The sequence below is a fragment of the Acipenser ruthenus genome, chromosome 15 (genome assembly GCF_902713425.1).
Source record: "Acipenser ruthenus chromosome 15, fAciRut3.2 maternal haplotype, whole genome shotgun sequence".
In the NCBI taxonomy this organism is placed as follows: Eukaryota; Metazoa; Chordata; class Actinopteri; order Acipenseriformes; family Acipenseridae; genus Acipenser; species Acipenser ruthenus.
In genome coordinates this window covers 3,109,111-3,126,280 of record NC_081203.1, presented here as the reverse complement: position 1 = coordinate 3,126,280, position 17,170 = coordinate 3,109,111, and the positions used below count along the sequence as shown (strand labels likewise).

Genomic DNA, 17,170 nt, shown 5'->3' with positions numbered 1-17,170 from the left:
TTTAATCTGAACGCCCCACAAAGCTGCGGCCTGGATTACACATTGAGAACGTTGCACTCGTTATTTGGGACTTGTTTAAGGCTGCTAGGACGATTGCATGGCAGCATCACATCTAAAACCGCTAGCAGTTTGAGTGCTCAGCAGCCAGATCTCCACTGTCCTGACGGGAGAGTGTATCCTACAGTGTGCTCATGGTCACTACAGCAGTGTACTGTAGCCCCTCCCTCCTGCAGAACACATGGCACTCAGCCATTAAAACTGCCCTAACTCCCCAAGGACGTTAACGCCATTAAAATACATACTAATCCGCAACAGGACCGGAACAGGTTTATGCCAGATGTAAGAGAGCTGGGTTACCACCCGACAGCCAAAATAAACATGATTTGTCAAGCACTGATCAAAAGCACAGTGCGGCCGCCTATACAGCACGTATCTGCTGGTTCTAACAATGTCTCAGAGTGCTGTCTCATTAACTGCCTTCAGCCATTGCAGGTCGGGCTTCTTCCTGTAGGGGTCGCCGTGGGGCAGGCTCCAAGGACAGCTCATCACCGATAGGTTGGTCAACAAACCGCGTTCTGTTATTTCATTAAGAACAGCCCGGCATGTGACAGACGCACGCTTTCAAAAAGACTCAACGTTAAAACCAGCAATTTCAAAACCAAAAACTGGTTTTGCTTTTGAAAGCGTCTCTTCCCCACAGGAACTGAAGAGCGTAGTATCGGGTTCTGAAAACAGTCACGGCAATTACTGCGGCTGAGCTTCAAACAGGAACGAAGGTTTCTGAGTGAACTGGAGAGGGAGACCATGGTGACCAGTGTCAGATCCACACCACACCAGGACTTGTGCAAATCTTTAGCCAAAGCACTTCGGACACCCGTGGTTTAGGTATCCTCTAGGATCAATGGGAAAGCACAACAGCTCTGATTTAGTTCAAAGGATCATTTATAAAACACATTTAGACTTTAGTTTAACGATGCATTACAAGGTGTTACACATATATGAATCATCTAACAATAGGTGTTAATATTCTTAATACAACATCATGGGGACGGGTAAAACAAACAAATCAGGAACTGTGTGATCAAACGCCTACATTTCTACATTCATTACTGTGCATATGCTGTGTTCAGCGCACAAAATAGCTGCCATCACACCAAAGGACAAGAACATATAATTACACCTTAATGAAAACAATATCCTCGTCTTGGTTGCTGTAGATAAGGATGCATTACTGTGTCTATTACATAACTACCTGACAAGCAGCAGTTCATATCCCTCCCCAGAGCTCAGTAAACCAGAAGTGAGCATTGCAAAACTCCAGTTCACGATCCCTGCCCATGAACCTACTGAAACCTGCTCTGTCTTGTCACAGCAACCGCTGCTAAGCCCAACACCCAGAGGGGAGAAATAGATTTGCATGGATACAATAACCAGTTAGTCAATAGAATTTGTTAACAGCTTTTGACTCGCTTCTCCTGTTTTAAATTTACCCTTTTAAAAACGTGCAAGGCTTTCGTTACCGGTTTTATGGAGTGCACTGAAGTCAGTATCATCTTGAAGAACTTTCTGGCTTTTATTAAAGCAAAGGCTCCTCTGCCAACACCACAGGCCCGTCACGCAACACAATTCTTATTAATAAACTCTCGGCAGAAGTTTGGTTGTTTGGGACAAGGCCGTTCCAAGAGAAATGTATTTTAACTTTGTGTGAAATATTTCACAGAGCAGAACTGCTTTCTCCAAAACACAAAACAAAACAGTTACCATGGCAATACAGGGCCCATTCCACCGTCGCGTGTGTCACAGAAACAAAAGCACTCTGCAAATGAGGTTGTGTTTATTTTAAATGTTCCTTTAGGAAGCTTTTGGCTATATAACTTTCTAAATATGTGGTACACCAAGTTTTCAGCCTACATTGCAATGCAGGAGGGTGCTCTCCAAACTGACTCAGCAGACAGTAAATCACAGACACATTCCTTGAGAACTGGTTTGTGTGCCGATAAAGAATGCTGCTGCGCTAGGACAAAAAATAGGTTCATAAATACTGTAGGAATGATTGTGTTGGAAGCAGTGATGTAACCAGCATTCAAACAAACACAGCTGGAAATGTGTTCAGTGGCACAGATAACCATGTTCGTATTCTCATAGCAGAACTGACTGCATCAAATATATATATATCATGCAAAGTAGTGCCGCGATGTTGCTGGAAATGCATTCTGCTGTACAGAAGAGAATTCCTCGGCTTTCTTTTATAAGTGATCCGATGGGGTACCAGGGCTACTTCACTCACAAGCACAAACGAGAACGCAAAAAGAAAAAAATATAAATATCGGGGCTTATTTACTTATCCATGTAAGAGTGGAAGTGATTTTTAACTGTTCAACCTAGAGGTTTGGTTTGTCTAGGATTTAATCCAATGCACTTGTTCTGCGGTCCAGCAACACTGAAGCATGAATCTCAGCAGTGTACAAATCACACAGTGCCAAAGAGAGCAGCTTCCTCCCCGGTCTGGGAATAACCAGAGGGCATGACCAGACCTCCGTGGGACTGGGCTGTATACAGGGTCCAAAACAATTGCAACCTGCTAGCAGAAACTTTTGCGAAAGGAATGGGGGAATATTGGATTTTTTAATGACCATCTGACTGCTGGCACAGCGCTGCTTGTCAAAGCCCCTTGTCTCCCAGTGGCTGACGGATGAAAATCAGAACAATCGAAGGCTACTGTAGAAAGCACAGAAGCGGTTTGTGTCTGGGAGGCGTGATGTGAATGTGAATGAGAAAGAGAGTAGGGTTGAGGTCACTACAACAAACTGAGTGAGGGACTGTTTGCACCAGGGTTTACAGCAACACAGGACACAATGCCTTTATGAAAAGACGCATTGTCAGATTAAAGACAGGCGGATTGGCATTTTAAAAGCAAGACTATTCATGAAACCTCCCATCCAGCAAAGGGAGAAAAACCGGTTCTTTTACCATATAAAAAAGGAAGGAAACACACCCCTTCACTTCATTTACACAGCTTGCTGCTACCTGTGGAAAAAGACAAGGACTGTAACAGCGTGCCTGCAGAACAGCACGGTCTGTCTGTGCAGAAGCAGGTGGACTCAAACAAACAAGCTCAGAGCTTTAACCTTCACTCTCATTCTAGCTGCACAGTAGAGCAAGTCACGCAGCATGGAAACTCCCTCCCATGCTTCCAGGAGTCTGTACAGAATGGGTTTGCTCTGGGACAGTGACTCTTCTGTTCCTTGCATTCCTCTGCTTAGTAATCCATCCCACCAAGCTGAGGTCACTCCGAACCGGACATTCGAGTCAGAGTCCTGCTGATCGTCAGCTCTCGGAGTCCTACCTCCCGATCCCCAGCTCATTCCAGTTCAGCAAAGACCCTCGCAGTATTAAAATCAGCAGACGTGTTTGAATATGCACTGGTGGGCACCTTTACAAGTGAAGTAACAGCAAGTGTTGAATTGGTGTTGCAAGCACCTCTCGAATGGCAGGGTAATTAATGAGCTGGAGACAGGCTGGAGAGTCCTCCTAATTAATTAGAACTTCACCACAGTCTCCTCCCCCTCCTGCTCCTCCTCCTCTCAGCGTCTCGAAGCAGACTCCCTTTAATACAGGCTCTGCTCCAGATGGCACGGAGAGGGGGGGAGGGAGGGAGGGAGCTGCACACTCTACTTCAAATCCACGGCTTGCTGAGTTTAGCAACACAGATACTACAAGTAAAAGATTTATAAAGAGATTTAAGTCGGATTTTCTTTGTCTTCAGTTTGCATTTCTTACTGCTAGTGTATATCCCTTTTGGCCAAGATTTTTTTTTTAGTACATTTTTTGAAATTTGAAAACAGGTTTGCGTGAACTCTATGGAGTTGAAGAAGTCGCCCTGCCAAAACTGTGTATCTATTTCATAATGCAGTTATTTTTCATTGATCGGACACTTAACGGGATACAAACTATACACACAGTTTGCAGTTAACAGAGCAAGTTATCATGACAATATAGTTGAAGAGAAAATTTTAAATAACTGGCAGATGCCAGTCAAACCCGATCAAGGGGGATAGCTTGTCTATAATGGAAGTGTAGGCAAGCACAGTTAAAACACAGCCAGGGGTCTGGTTAACAATGTTAGAGCTGCAGAATGGTAGAACGGCAAACTCTTAACAACAGACCACCCCCTGCTTTCAGAGGTGCTGGAGTTTAATGGCAAAAGGAAAAAGTAACTGGAGACTCTGGTTTCATTACATCACCCGGAATGTAAAAATATAATAAAATAAATTAAAAAAAACATTCCAGTCCAAATCACCCAGCGCTCCAGTATTTAACAGCTAAGTAAGGCTTTGACGTCTTGGATCTACACAAGAATAAAATGAAGCTTGCCAAGGGAACAGGGGACTGCGATTTCGCTTGTGAGACCCGACAGTGCTCTCACACATACTGTACACAGGGTCCTCATAATAAACGCTCATAGTCAAATGCAACCCTAACTGTATACAGGAGGCTAGGACTGAACAATCAGAGTTTGGTGAAGTTTCTTGTTATATAAACACTCCTCACTCTCGGGGATGACCTTCGCTCCTCTGAAATGTTGTCTATTGTTTCTGAAGGTCAGAACTGTAAACTCTGGCCAGCTCACCACTTTAAGCTCTGAAATGCTGCTCGGCAGGCAGGCAGACTCCAGGAGCAGCGGCAGGCACTTGAATGCACCGTTTACAAAAAAAAAAAAATCAATTGGGGGGAAAAAAATGCTCAGCGTTTATTAAGTTGAATCCGACGGCTGCAGATTCGCTGGTTTGTAGAAAAACAAGGTGGGAGCATTGTTTGAATTCCACCAGGGTCATGCTTATATAGCAAGGCATTAACTGAGCTGAAGGAAAACATATGGATCCTTTTCAAGTACAACGCACACAGGACAGCGGAGCAGAGGGGTGTTAAGAATGAGCTAGAACCCAATGCTAAATCAGCACAAGAACACAGCCATTAAAATACCCCTGCTTCCTAACTTCACAACAGTTAGCTTTGCATAAAAAAGAAAGCCAGCCCTGCAGGTGTTTTACAAGTTCTACCGATCTGAATGCAAAGATGCTGACAGGTTACTATTCAAACTGGGCAGGCACTGCTCAGAGAGCTTGGATACCAATCTGAAATTCTGCGTCACGCCTACCATTAATCCCATGCAAAGATTCATCATGCAGTCAACAGCATGGTTACTATACTCCAAGCTGAACAGTAAGGTATCTGGGTTCATTAAGAGGGATCATGGTTTCTGCATAGTTTAACTTCAAAACTAAACCCAAAGGATATCGATATCATCATCATCATCATCATCATCATCATCATCACCCCCTGTCTGGTTTAACCACAGCCTGGATTCCTGCTTGCCACAAGATGAAAACATTTGCACACACACACACACACACACACACACACACACACACACACACACTCAGATGCTGAGCTGGCACAGGATGACACACACTTCCTTTCTGGGAATTTCAGTGTTTAGAAAAAAAGAAAACAGGACAAATTATTGAATTAATGATTTCCCTGGGGAAAAATTTGACGGACGGACGGAAAAGCTGAACTGAATGTTTTTATTTTTTTCTGGTATAAATCTGAATTTTCACACACCTTTGTAAGTGATTTTAAAAAGGTATTGGAATTAGAAAACAGAAATTGACCCGAACCCTGCACTAACGTGGGACTGAACATCACAGAAAGGGAAGCTTTGATTCCAAGTACAGGGAATTGATTTCAACTCGATTCTGAAAAAAAAATACACATTATTATTATTATTATTATTATTTATTTCTTAGCAGACACCCTTATCCAGGGCGACTTACAATTGTTACAAGATATCACATTATTTTTTTTACATACAATTACCCATTTATACAGTTGGGTTTTTACTGGAGCAATCTAGGTAAAGTACCTTGCCCAAGGGTACAACAGCAGGGTCCCCGACCGGGGTTTGAACCCACGACCCTCTGGTCAAGAGTCCAGAGCCCTAACCACTACTCCACACTGCTGCCCTTGACATTCAGCAAGCAAGTCAAAAGAAAACACAACATCCCCCATACTGTACATCCTCTCTGAAAGCAGACTTGCCAATTATCCCTCAACTGTGTTGCTAAAATACATTGATAACATATTCCCAGTAGGAGAGGTTGTCAGGTTTATTCTGCAACAAATGAAATAATTAAAAAATCAATCTTTAATGCACATGCCCTCGTGGGTTTGGATTGCAATAGAAAAAGAAATCTATTTCGATTTTTTTTCCCCCTCTCCATTTGGTCCGAGAAACCAAGACGTGCTGCATGGCTGAAAGCTGAATCATCTACACATTACCAAACGAAACACAAAGAAGCCTGAACAGATATTGAAAACAAATGGGCCCCTTTGTTCGAAACAACAGTGGCTGAAGTCAACGCAAACCACTTTTTTTTTTTCTTAAAACCTTTCAGGAAAAAACTGTATTGTTCCAATCTAATTTGAAAATCTGACAGTGTGTTAGGAATTTTGGCAGAATTATTATTATTATTATTATTATTTAATTAAACATTTGCTCTAGTATAAACTGTCCTTCGGCTGCAGTGCCCTAGGTTTGCAGACAAAGACATGCAGGCAAATGCGGGTCTCCGTCTCGCCCGCTGGCCTTGACAATAACACACTCTGTATATCTCAATCTGCTATTGCAATCGTTTCACTGAACAAAGGAGAGAGAGAGAGAGAGATAGAGAGACAGAGACAGAGAGTGAGAGAGAGACAGAGAAACAGAGACACAGAGAGAGACAGAGACAGACAGAAACACAGAGAGAGAGAGATAGAGACACAGAGAGAGACAGACAGAGAGACCACTGAGAGAGAGAGACAGAGAGAGAAGAGAGAGAGAGACAGACAGAGACAGACAGACAGACCACAGACAGAGAGAGAGAGAGAGAGAGACTGCGCTACGCTTTTAATAAAGGTGTGAGGAGGCGGGGGGGGGGGGGGGGATGGTCTTAACAGGAAGTCTCCAAAAGCTGCCACGTTATACTCAGTCCCTTCAGTGACCCGTCGACACAGATTTCGCTGTGCAAGACAAAATCTAAGTTTCTGTTTTGTCAAAGCCCGGTGTTGCTCTAGTAATGACCTGCAGAACCAAAAACAAGGTAGACAGACGGAAGCTGACCGTGTTTCTGGGAGTTTGAAAAACGGTTCCTGTTAGGACAGTCTTTTAGCCCACAGCTGGGCGTGCACGGTCCTCTTCACAAGTCACTGCAGGGCTGGGGAGGCTCGTGCAAAAAACAAAGGCAGCCTGTTTGTGACATCACGGGGTCTTGTACCCCCTGCCCCCCGGGAAACAACGCCTCGCTCTCAGCGTCACGAACGCAGCGCACATCGCCAAGCTTCTCGTTTGAGAAAACAAACAGTGCTGCAATGTGCTGTGACGTTAAACCCCTCGCTGCTCCAGAGGCTGCATCTCTGTAGAGAGGGCAGCAGCTGCCTGGTGCAGCTGCGGGGGGGGGGGGGGGGGGGGGCATCGCCGTTAGGCACTGACTCACAATATTAGGCAATCCACACGCCCCCTGTTGAGAATGGTTTGGGTTTAATACTCAGGGATCATGTATCCAAGGCTAACAGCTCTGCCCATACCAGTGACTGGGAGTCATCACTAATTCAAGAGGGGCGATTACCACTTGAAAAAACATCCATGTGGTGATGATGATGATGGGGGGGGGTTGTGGTGTATTACCGGATGCTGACAGGCTGCTATATTCATGCATGCAATAAAACCAGCTGTGTGCCACACAGCCGCTCCCAGCTGCAGACAGACAAGTCCTGAAGCACCTGGATGCCTGGACTGCAGGTGGATTATTTCACTGCTCAATCCCCTTGCTATGGCGTTAGACACTCCAGGGAGCTCTTGAAAACTAGAGCATCCACCTCAATGCAAACTGCTCTGGTTAAAGCACTTTTAAAATAAGAACTTCCAGCCTCGTTTTAAAAGCCCTGAGACACATTCACAGCACTGGGAAGAGGTTTTAAAGAAAGGCACTGGATTGGAAAAAAGTTTCAGCACATTTAAAACCTAGAACGTGCTGTGAAGCAGTGCTGTGTTGCATCACTGTTTTAGTTTGTATCTTTTGCAGACAATAAAAACACCAGCGTGCTGTTTAGACAAAACGGCACGGAGATCCGTCTGACAGCTCAGAAAATAAACACGTAGACCTTTCGACTGCCCGGGAAGGGAAAGACGTCGAGTTGAAACAGCCACAGCAAGCCGGACAAGGAGGCCTGCCGTTGGGGGCAATTAAGGATGGACGAGATGTAATTGCTTGACCACATCACACAGGCGAAGACCGGAGGAATTATTTAAATGGAGCTGAGAAATGCTCTTTGATCATGTTGTTTTGGTTAGGAACAGCCAAAGCTGGGAGGCAAATTTCTCAAACAGGCTCTGTCGTAGCACATCAACTGCAGAGCGCCAGACACACACACACACACACACACACACACACACACACACAGTTAAACAAGCGGCCTCATTTTAATGCAGAATCTTTTGTTTCTTTGTGAGCACCAATTCCTTACAGAGTGCACTCTCTCAACAGGGAATACCAGCTATAAAAAAAGGAAATAATCTATCAAATCCATCTGCAATAGCAGAAGACAATAGCATTAAACCCTGGGTATTTGAATGAAATCGATGACGAAGAACATCCCATTTCTATGTGCAGCAGAACACAAATGTGTACAAGTGTGCTGTCCTGTTTCAATGATTGGTGTGCTTTTGTCATTGGTTTTATAAATCTTGCCCCCTTCTCCTTTTCAAAGAACTGCCTGGGAAAAAACATTTAACTCAGGGGTTCAACCCTGGTTAAATAAATAAATTAGAAAGTTTATCGGCTGCCTTTCTTAACTCTGGCAACTCCATACACAGTAACTGTACACGGGCACACACACACACACACACAGAGCATTTACAAGGCAATGAGTGCCATGCTGGCAGTGCCTCTTACTCCAGCTTCCAGTGCACTGCTTGCTAATTACTGTCAGGTTTGTAAGCATGGGCTTCGGCTGAGCATAGCAAGCATTGGGATGAGGCCTGGGGGGGGGGGGGGGGGCTGGTGTGCACATCAAACCGAGCGCCGGGCTACAAACCACACACAGATCAAAGCAACGTCTGCAGTGTGGGTCGCATTTCTGAGATTTGATTTTCTTGCAAAGGAAAAGAAAGAAAGGGAGGGAGGGAGGGGCAGAACTCGCTTCTTCCAGTTCTGAACACACAAGAAAACGCAGCAAGCGCTTTATTTGAGTTTATCAGGCTTTACTTTTAGGAGGTTCGTTTGGTAATAATTATGCAATTACCTCCCTCTCTCCGGTCAGGGTCAGAGGCTACCTTTAATTATAATACTCATGCACAGCTGGAAACGCACAAAGCAGACAGCACACAGATACGGGGCAAACCTTTACCAGGAATGCTTCATGACCCAAAATTATTGGATAAGATAGGAGCAAACAGCTGGGAAGCACTGCTTCACAAATTGTAACAAGATTTACATACAGTCGTTTGTAGACAGTAATGAATCATTAAAACACAGGGATGGGAAGGAGACTCCTGTTGCACAGCAGTTTCACCCATTCCAGGTTTTACTAGTACAAGCTTGATTAGCCCCGGTGTATAGGTAACAAGCTCCATAGCCCAACACTCTGGAAGCTTTGACAGCAAGGCTGCTAGCTGTATACCGCCAACCTGGAAACAGTGCAACGCAGCCGAATCAGGTTTGCCTTTGCTGTAGTAAGGATCAAGAAAGAGCATTGTATGAAAACATGGTTCAACCTGAAGTTGAGACTGAACAAACATGGGTTTCATTTCAATAAACAGTGCCGGCTTTGAACTGGGTTCACTACATAAGGCTTCGTGCGTTTAAGATTCAACCTAGGATTTAGCCAGACCCAAAATCCTTTTTAATGATCAAGAAGTTCCATTACTGACTCTTCCAAGCCTTGTGGATTTCAGATGGGTCTGTAGTGCCCTACAAGCGAAGCCTAAAAAACTCTGCATTCATTCCTGAAGGGGATATTTGAGGAGCTCTTCAAAAGGACGAGGACGTTAATAAAACGTGAAAATTCTCAAAGCGAAATGGTGCGTGCGTTTGTTACAATGATTTCAGCTTCTCTTCACATCACAGGTACAGAGCAGTGCTCCAGTCACTGGACATGTGCCATTTCATGGGTATGTAAATCAGTGATCAGCGGCAGGCAGTCTCTGTCTAACACAGGCCTCTATTTCCATACAGATAACTGTGCAACGTAACTGTGCGCTAAACAAATCTGAACAAATGAGGCAGCTGGGAGCTCCAGCAGGGAGGCAATGCTGGCGATGTGTGCACCTGTCATGTGACAGGGGCTCTAGAACTCCTGCACCCGTCATGTGACAGGGGCTCTAGAACTCCTGCTCCCCGGAGAACGCAGCCCTGGACAGTCTGCACAGCGTTTCCTTATCAGAATTGCAGGATAGCTTTATTATTAGATTATAACTTTAGGTTACAATTGCATCTCAGGCTTCGCTCGCATGGTTTGTGGAGTCACCAGAACCCCTTGATGCAATTACAGCCTTGTAATTCACTATTATTCCACTGTATACAAAACAACACGATCACCAGCACACAGCTCCTCACTCTCACACACAGTGAAATGAACAATCACACGGGGAGATAATACTCTGGCACACCCGTTTCGCATCCAACTGAGAGTCAACGACAAAACCGACAAAACCACCAAAACGGTTCTAAATATAATTTTTTTGGGGGGGGCAGGGCTTTCCATGACGTCACAAACGGAACCCCTGATTAGGAACCCTAAACTGAAGGTTCCAAAGAAAGCCCTAAGGGACTCTGTGGTTCCACACAGAAAGCCCAGGGAACCACTTTTCCTAAGTGTGTAGAAGCCCTTAGCGCCTCTGGACAGCATAGCCCTGAACTAAGCTTCAGACACAACGGCACAGAAGACTTTGTGATGTAAAGCCTGCAGACAGACACACCTGCATCGCCAGCCCTGTCGTTAACTGGAGACTGGGGTGGAGCTCAGACAGGACAGCATTACCTTGATGCCAACAACAAGAACGATTACACAGCATCACATCTACAGATCTGTACTGCAGATAAGTCTTTCAATTGTACACGTACAGTGCACGCAAGCAGTCCATAGCTGCTGTGTTTGCTAGGCTGAGTCCCTTCATAAACATGCTACCACGCACTGTAATGCAGCACCGTCACTCTTGACATAGCAATACCAGCTAAAGGCACCCGGCATCTGCAACATGAATGCATCCATCGCCGTGTTTATTACGGAAGCAATGCACTGCACCTATGGAAGCGCCCAGCAGTAAGCAAAGTGAAGCTATAAAACAGAGCGCCCGAGGACCGTCCATGAACGCGCCGCGCATGTGACTCAGCTGTGTGATGGAAATGCACGGCCGCACCGGCGACTAAGATTCGACAAGCAGGGCTCAATAAAACACAATTTGGCATCACAAGTCTGGCGGAGATCAAAAGATCAAAGTGGTAAATAAATAACAGTGAAAAAAGGGCGATGCATCTGTTGTTGGGTTTAGCAGCTGCTGTAGGAAGAATGGGGGTGACCGCTTAGTACAGGTGACTGCAGACAGGTTTCACTTTACCTGTAGCGGCACAGGAACAGCAATACAGGTAGCTGGCTAAGAGGCGGTCTTTATAGGCGGTCCTTATACAAGAATGGTCGCAATAGCGGTCCTTACATAAATGTGCTCTTCGGTACAAATGTAACTAAATATTATTATTATTATTATTATTATTATTATTATTTTTATTATTATTATTATTATTATTAATGAATAAAATGATCTTACCTTGAAGATAGCGTTGTAAAATCCCCTCCATCCAGCAGCCTTACTTTACAGAAAAGCACACCATTGACAAACGGTACAGCGGTCAGCTCCTCCAAGGTAAAGGTCGTCTGAAACTTAAACCTCTTTTTCTTCATTAGAAACGCCATTGACAATCAGTCCCAATGTCTCGCAATTAGGACGAAAACAAACAAAAAAAAAACGTTCTTTAATATTTCCCACGGAATGAAAGTAATAAGACACGCGTGTATGAAAAAAAATAGAATTTAAAAAAGTACACAACGGACTGTAATAAATTTCAATTTAAAAAATGAAATAATACAAAAACAAAATAAAAATAAACAGTTCTGCTAAACCATGAATACAAATCGGTTTCTGGAACGTCCGGTTTTAATCTGGCGCTTGGAAATTCTTTCTGATGATTCGGTTTTGGTTCGTCATTTCTATAAAGGCTGGTTTCGCAGGACACCAGAAGATCTGTAAGACAAATAAAAAGCACAAGACACAACGTCAATATAAAGAAAGTACAGTATCATGCAACCACCCAGGACGTAACTTTCGTCAAGATTCGTCGCTTGAATGGAATTGTACGTGATATCGCAACATGTTGAACCGGTTTGGAGTTCATACAGAATTGTGTAATAATATAGATTGAGCATTAAAGCATATACGTGCACTCGCATTACTGAGATTTATACACCGTGAAACGGATAATTAAAACTCGAGGCGTGTTTATTTATTTTGTTTTTTACCTGATGCAGTATAATGCTATCCGAGAAAACTGAAATCTTCAGGCTGTGCTGAACCTGTGGATCTCACGGCTGGCTGTCAGCGGGAACATCACTTCGGACAGAACCTGAAGCAGCGAACACAACCACAACGCAGTGTATAGATACCCGGAGCAGCACCGACTTCCCCGGTACCGGTCACGGTATGTGTTCACGTTTCTGTTTCTCCTGCAGAACAAGATTAGCCGAAGCGATGCTCCGTTTTGTTGTTGAGTGAAGCTTACTGTTGCTCGCTCAGATTTCTGCCAACGCGGACTTACTCCAAAATATCCTCCTTTTTAAATTTACATTCAGTTCAGTTGCGGCGGGGTGGCTGCGTTTCTTGTGCTGTTTTCGCTGTGCGTTTGCACAATTCGCTCTCTAGTCTCTCTCTTGTCAGTTTACTGTGCGGTCGCTGATTTCATCCCCACCATTAACAGTGCAACGAAATCCAGATTGAGTTTTCTGCCTTTCACTTCCCACGTCCACGCACACACACAAAAAATATATAGACCTCGATTCTTTCTTTAGGTCAGCCTCCAAAGCGTGGGCTTGCGACTGGGATGAACGATAAACAAATAATCGATCACAACAGAATTTAGGGGGTCTATTTCCGAGCCCATAACCTACACCTCTTTCCGCAAGCCGATCTCTCCATCTGCTCCCCGCAGTTTGAGTGCAGATGGGGATATAAGCCAGCCTCCTAAGCACCGCCTCTAGGAGTCACATGCATCTGGTGCAGGACTGTTTGCAACGCAATGGGCTTGCAATGCAACGCCGCTGTTAAAACGCTGCCTACGCATGAGCAGAAACCGTAGCTGGGTTAAAGAATCGCACCGTCCCAAGATACTTACCGAAACATACTGTGTTGTTATGGAGGTTACGCAAATTCCTTTAAAGTAGGGCTGGTCTATATTATTTTTCCTTGGCTATATAATACACTGTCAGTGGGCGTGGCATGTGTAAAGCCGGTTTCGGCGTCAAAACCCGCAATTATTAAAACGATACTGTGCAAAACTCGAATAATTGGCGTTTTAATTTATCCGACGACTTGTGAATTGGAAATGTTAGTGTAACGTAACAGAAGACCCGCTGCTCAAACCAATGCTTGTGCAGACAGCTGTGCACATCCCATCTATTAGAATATGCTTTTGAAAATATCCCAGCTACAGGAAAGTTCTTTAACCCTTTAAAGTGTCCTTCTCCTAATTTGAGGACAGGCTACTTCGTAATTTTAGATCTTGTTTTAACTGGCATCTACCTGTTATTTCAATTGTACTTTTCACTAGTGCAAATTGAGCGCATTCGTCATAGTTTACTGTTCGTCAAAATGTTTGTGTGGAGCGCCCTCTCCTGGATTCGTTGCAGTATCACAGTATCCAACCCGAGTCCCACGCCTCCTTAAGATGCTTGAGTTTTTCTTTCATTATTTAATATGTCCCGATATTAAGTGCAAGTGGCTGACGGTTAATACACTTTAATGCAATTTAAAAACATTATTTACAAATACAGCAGTTCAAGTAGTACAGCGTTATAGTAAAAAACCCCACAGGAATGGAATTTATATTTGAGACATAAATAACTGTTCAACTGCTTTCGTTTCAAGTCCATTTATTTCACTGACAGTGACTTTGTCAGTGTTTGTCGACCTTGATTTCTAATTTCAGATCAACGGCTTTTGAAGTTATGGATTAACAAATAAAATGAGATCCCTTTTTCCCCCCCCATGTTTATTGAAGCACTGTACAAAACAGAATTTAAGCAGGTTTAAATTAAAATATATATTTAATACGCAGTATATAAAGCGTGGTCTACCTGTAGTTTTGAATGTTGTTGTGGAATAATAAAAGGGAATCAAATAAAACAAACTTCCTAATGCAAAAGTCTCCTGTACACAAAAATGTCTCTTGCAAATAAAAAGGGTTGAAACACTTCAATTGAAGTCATTTGTTTTTCCACAGCGAGAAGCTTGTCTTAACGGAACAGTGCTCACTGAAATTCTGATCAATGACGTGATGGAACAGCTTAAAACAGAACTGGAAACTGAAACGCAGAAACTGAGCCCCAACCCTACAACCATTCCGTACCCCCACGCTTTCACTGTGCAGTGTCTGTCGTTCGCTTCTCAGTGTCTGTTTTGACCTGTTCGGTCACACTTTTTCCCCGTGTTAACCCTCCAGGGTCCTCTAGGGCTGCCCGCTGTCCTGCGGTCCGGTTTCAGCGGGCTGCTCGTTCTGCGCCGGGGGGCTGGCGATCGAGTTGTTGCCGGTGCTGCTCTGCAGGAACTTGCGGAAGTCTTTGAGCGCGGGGCGCAGCATCTGGATGAGGGCGATGAGGGCGGCCTGCGTGCCCTCCAGAGCCTGGGCCTGGCGCTCTTGCGCGCACGCCTGGGCCTCCTGCGAGCGACGGATCATCTGCAGCAGGTCGTTCTGGTTCTCCAGGTGCTGCGCGATCTCGCGCACGTGCAGGTTCGTCACTCTCTGCTCCTGCAGCAGCTTGGCCGAGTTGAGCGCGATGCGGCTCTTGAGTTCCTGAGGCTTCAAGGGGCCCTCGCCCGGGCTGGTCAGCACTTCCATGGGGGGCTCCGTGGCGGGGGGGGGCTCCGTGGTGCAGTATTCCACGACCCCCTCCTCCAGCGTGTGGTACGTGGTCTCGTCTGGAGGGAAACACACAAGTGGGGTTCAGAGTTCACTCTATTTGCTGCTGTCACTCTTGGTGGATTTTAATGGTCATTCCAGACAGAACCAGGTCTACACACTGCCACCATTCATCTTTACTGTAAGGCTGGATCTTTTATTGTTTTTTTTTAAATCTTCATACAGGACGTTCCAGGCTTTTCTTGCTAATACATTTAGAATCCTACTCAGAATAAAGCGTTTATAGATTAAAATAAATCAATCAATCGGTTGGCATGACGATATTCCAAACTTAGCATCAAAGATTCCTAGGGTCTTAAAACTAGTATGTTAAAATGTGTCAGGCAAAATAAATAATCAAAGTGTTGCATTACCTTCTAGTGTTTTCTGCACTTCACAAACTGCAGAGGAGGAAGATGTCTGAATGTCTACGAGTTAAAACAATAAAGAACAAAAATACTAGGCTTATTAGGAAAGGCACTATAGAGCTAAACAAAATCCTTTTAAAAGCACCCACAGACACGGCTTTGAAATCGACTTCCTGGCTCCCGCTATTGTCATCACTTCCTTCATTATTAAATTAGGATAATTAGCTAGCAGACGCTTTTATCCAAAGCAACGTACAGAGACTAGGGGTTGAACTATGCATCAACAGCTGCTGCTGCAGAGTCACTTCCAATAGGACCTCGTTTGTTTTACGTCTCATCTGCAGGACGGAGCACAAGGAGGTTCAGTGACTTGCTCAGGGTCACACACAGTGAGTCAGTGGCTGAGCCGGGATTTGAACCTCCTGGTAGCAAGCCCTTTTCTTTAACCACTGGACCACCAAGCCTACCTCCATGCCGTAGGTCAGATTCACTCCAACGACGCTCTGACCTACAGCACAGGAAGTGTGTTGTTTTTTTCAGTGGCATTGTACTTGAAAAAGCTGCGATACCTAATGAGCAATGAGTCAGTGGCTGAGTTATTTGACAAGAGTCCTGAAAAGGAAATTGATAGAATGGGACGTACTAATCTTACTCGAAATTAGACAACAAGATAAGTTTAATGCTTTTGAAGAAAGAAAATATCATACTAGAGGGCGCTGTCATTCGTTAATTTTGTTTAGTACCTCCCCTGTTTTCTTTCTCGCGTTGGAGGAGATCATGTATTTACTTCAGAGCAGCGCGAGTAGGTTCAAACATTTCTAATAACGATGTTAACTTTGCCGGCTTGTCTGCCCTCGTCGGTGGTTTGCTAAATGCAGCGTCACTTCTTCAAAGACTTACTTTGCGTTATCGTTACGGTTGTTGGCGAACTCAGTGGCATCGCTACCGGGATCTCGGTTCCCCCGTCTCCCGCCGGTAAGCTGATGATCGTCGCCTCGCCCAGCAAATTGCAAATCCGCTGCTGCGTGGATGTTAGGATCACCGGGACCGAAGTGCAATCGCCCGTCCCGTCCATAGCCGCCCTCGCCTGGGCTACTTTGCGCCGGACTTCGGTTTTGAGATCGGACCACTTTTTTTTGACCTCGGCCAGCTCTCGCTGGCAGGTGGTCACGGCGTTCACTCTTTTCAGTATTTCCACCCAGGCGCTGTTTTTGGTAATGTGCGTCACCCCGGCATTGAAGTGGTTAACGAGAATGTGTTTTTGTTTTTCCATCTCCTCCAGTATAATCTCCACCTCCCTTTCAGAAAAATTCATTTTTCTCTTTTTTGCTTGAGATGCCATTATATTGCAAATGTTTTATTTATTTTTTTCTTTAATTAATTTTTTTTAAAAAAAGTGTACGTAGTATACGCAAAAATAGTAGGATTTACTTAATGGAGGTGCGCAGCGTAATGGCTACCAGAATTAGCTTCTTCCTCCTGCTTACGTCCGCAAGGGCTCGAACGCCCCGCCTACTCCGGAGTCCTGCATTCCTA

The 17,170-nt window shown here is 44.6% G+C and overlaps 2 protein-coding genes across 4 annotated transcripts in view; both read right to left on the bottom strand.

Annotated features, from left to right (window-relative positions):
- Positions 1–13,400, bottom strand: part of LOC117422283 (early estrogen-induced gene 1 protein) — a 45,614-nt gene extending 32,214 nt beyond the window's left edge. Inside the window, exons 1-2 of one of the 2 annotated variants that reach the window (XM_034909108.2) lie at positions 12,616–13,400; positions 11,867–12,340 (exon numbers count right to left, since the gene is read on the bottom strand). In XM_034909108.2, coding sequence (XP_034764999.2) covers positions 11,867–12,012 — 146 coding nt within the window. In that variant the 5' untranslated portion in view covers positions 12,013–12,340; positions 12,616–13,400. The remainder of the gene's footprint in view (positions 1–11,866; positions 12,341–12,615) is intronic. The other variant, XM_034909109.2, reaches the window with a different exon arrangement.
- A 691-nt stretch (positions 13,401–14,091) lies between these two features.
- Positions 14,092–17,152, bottom strand: LOC117422246 (nuclear apoptosis-inducing factor 1). 2 transcript variants are annotated; one of them, XM_034037007.3, is made up of 3 exons: positions 16,535–17,150; positions 15,641–15,694; positions 14,092–15,286 (listed from the first exon to the last, which is right to left on the bottom strand). In XM_034037007.3, the coding sequence occupies exons 1-3, from the start codon at positions 16,974–16,976 to the stop codon at positions 14,817–14,819; spliced, it is 966 nt and encodes a 321-aa protein (XP_033892898.2). In that variant the 5' UTR covers positions 16,977–17,150; the 3' UTR covers positions 14,092–14,816. The 2 variants fall into 2 exon arrangements, with proteins under 2 accessions (XP_033892898.2, XP_033892899.2); XM_034037008.3 differs by lacking the exon at positions 15,641–15,694 and having other exon boundaries at positions 16,535–17,152.
- Between the last annotated feature and the right edge of the window lie 18 nt (positions 17,153–17,170).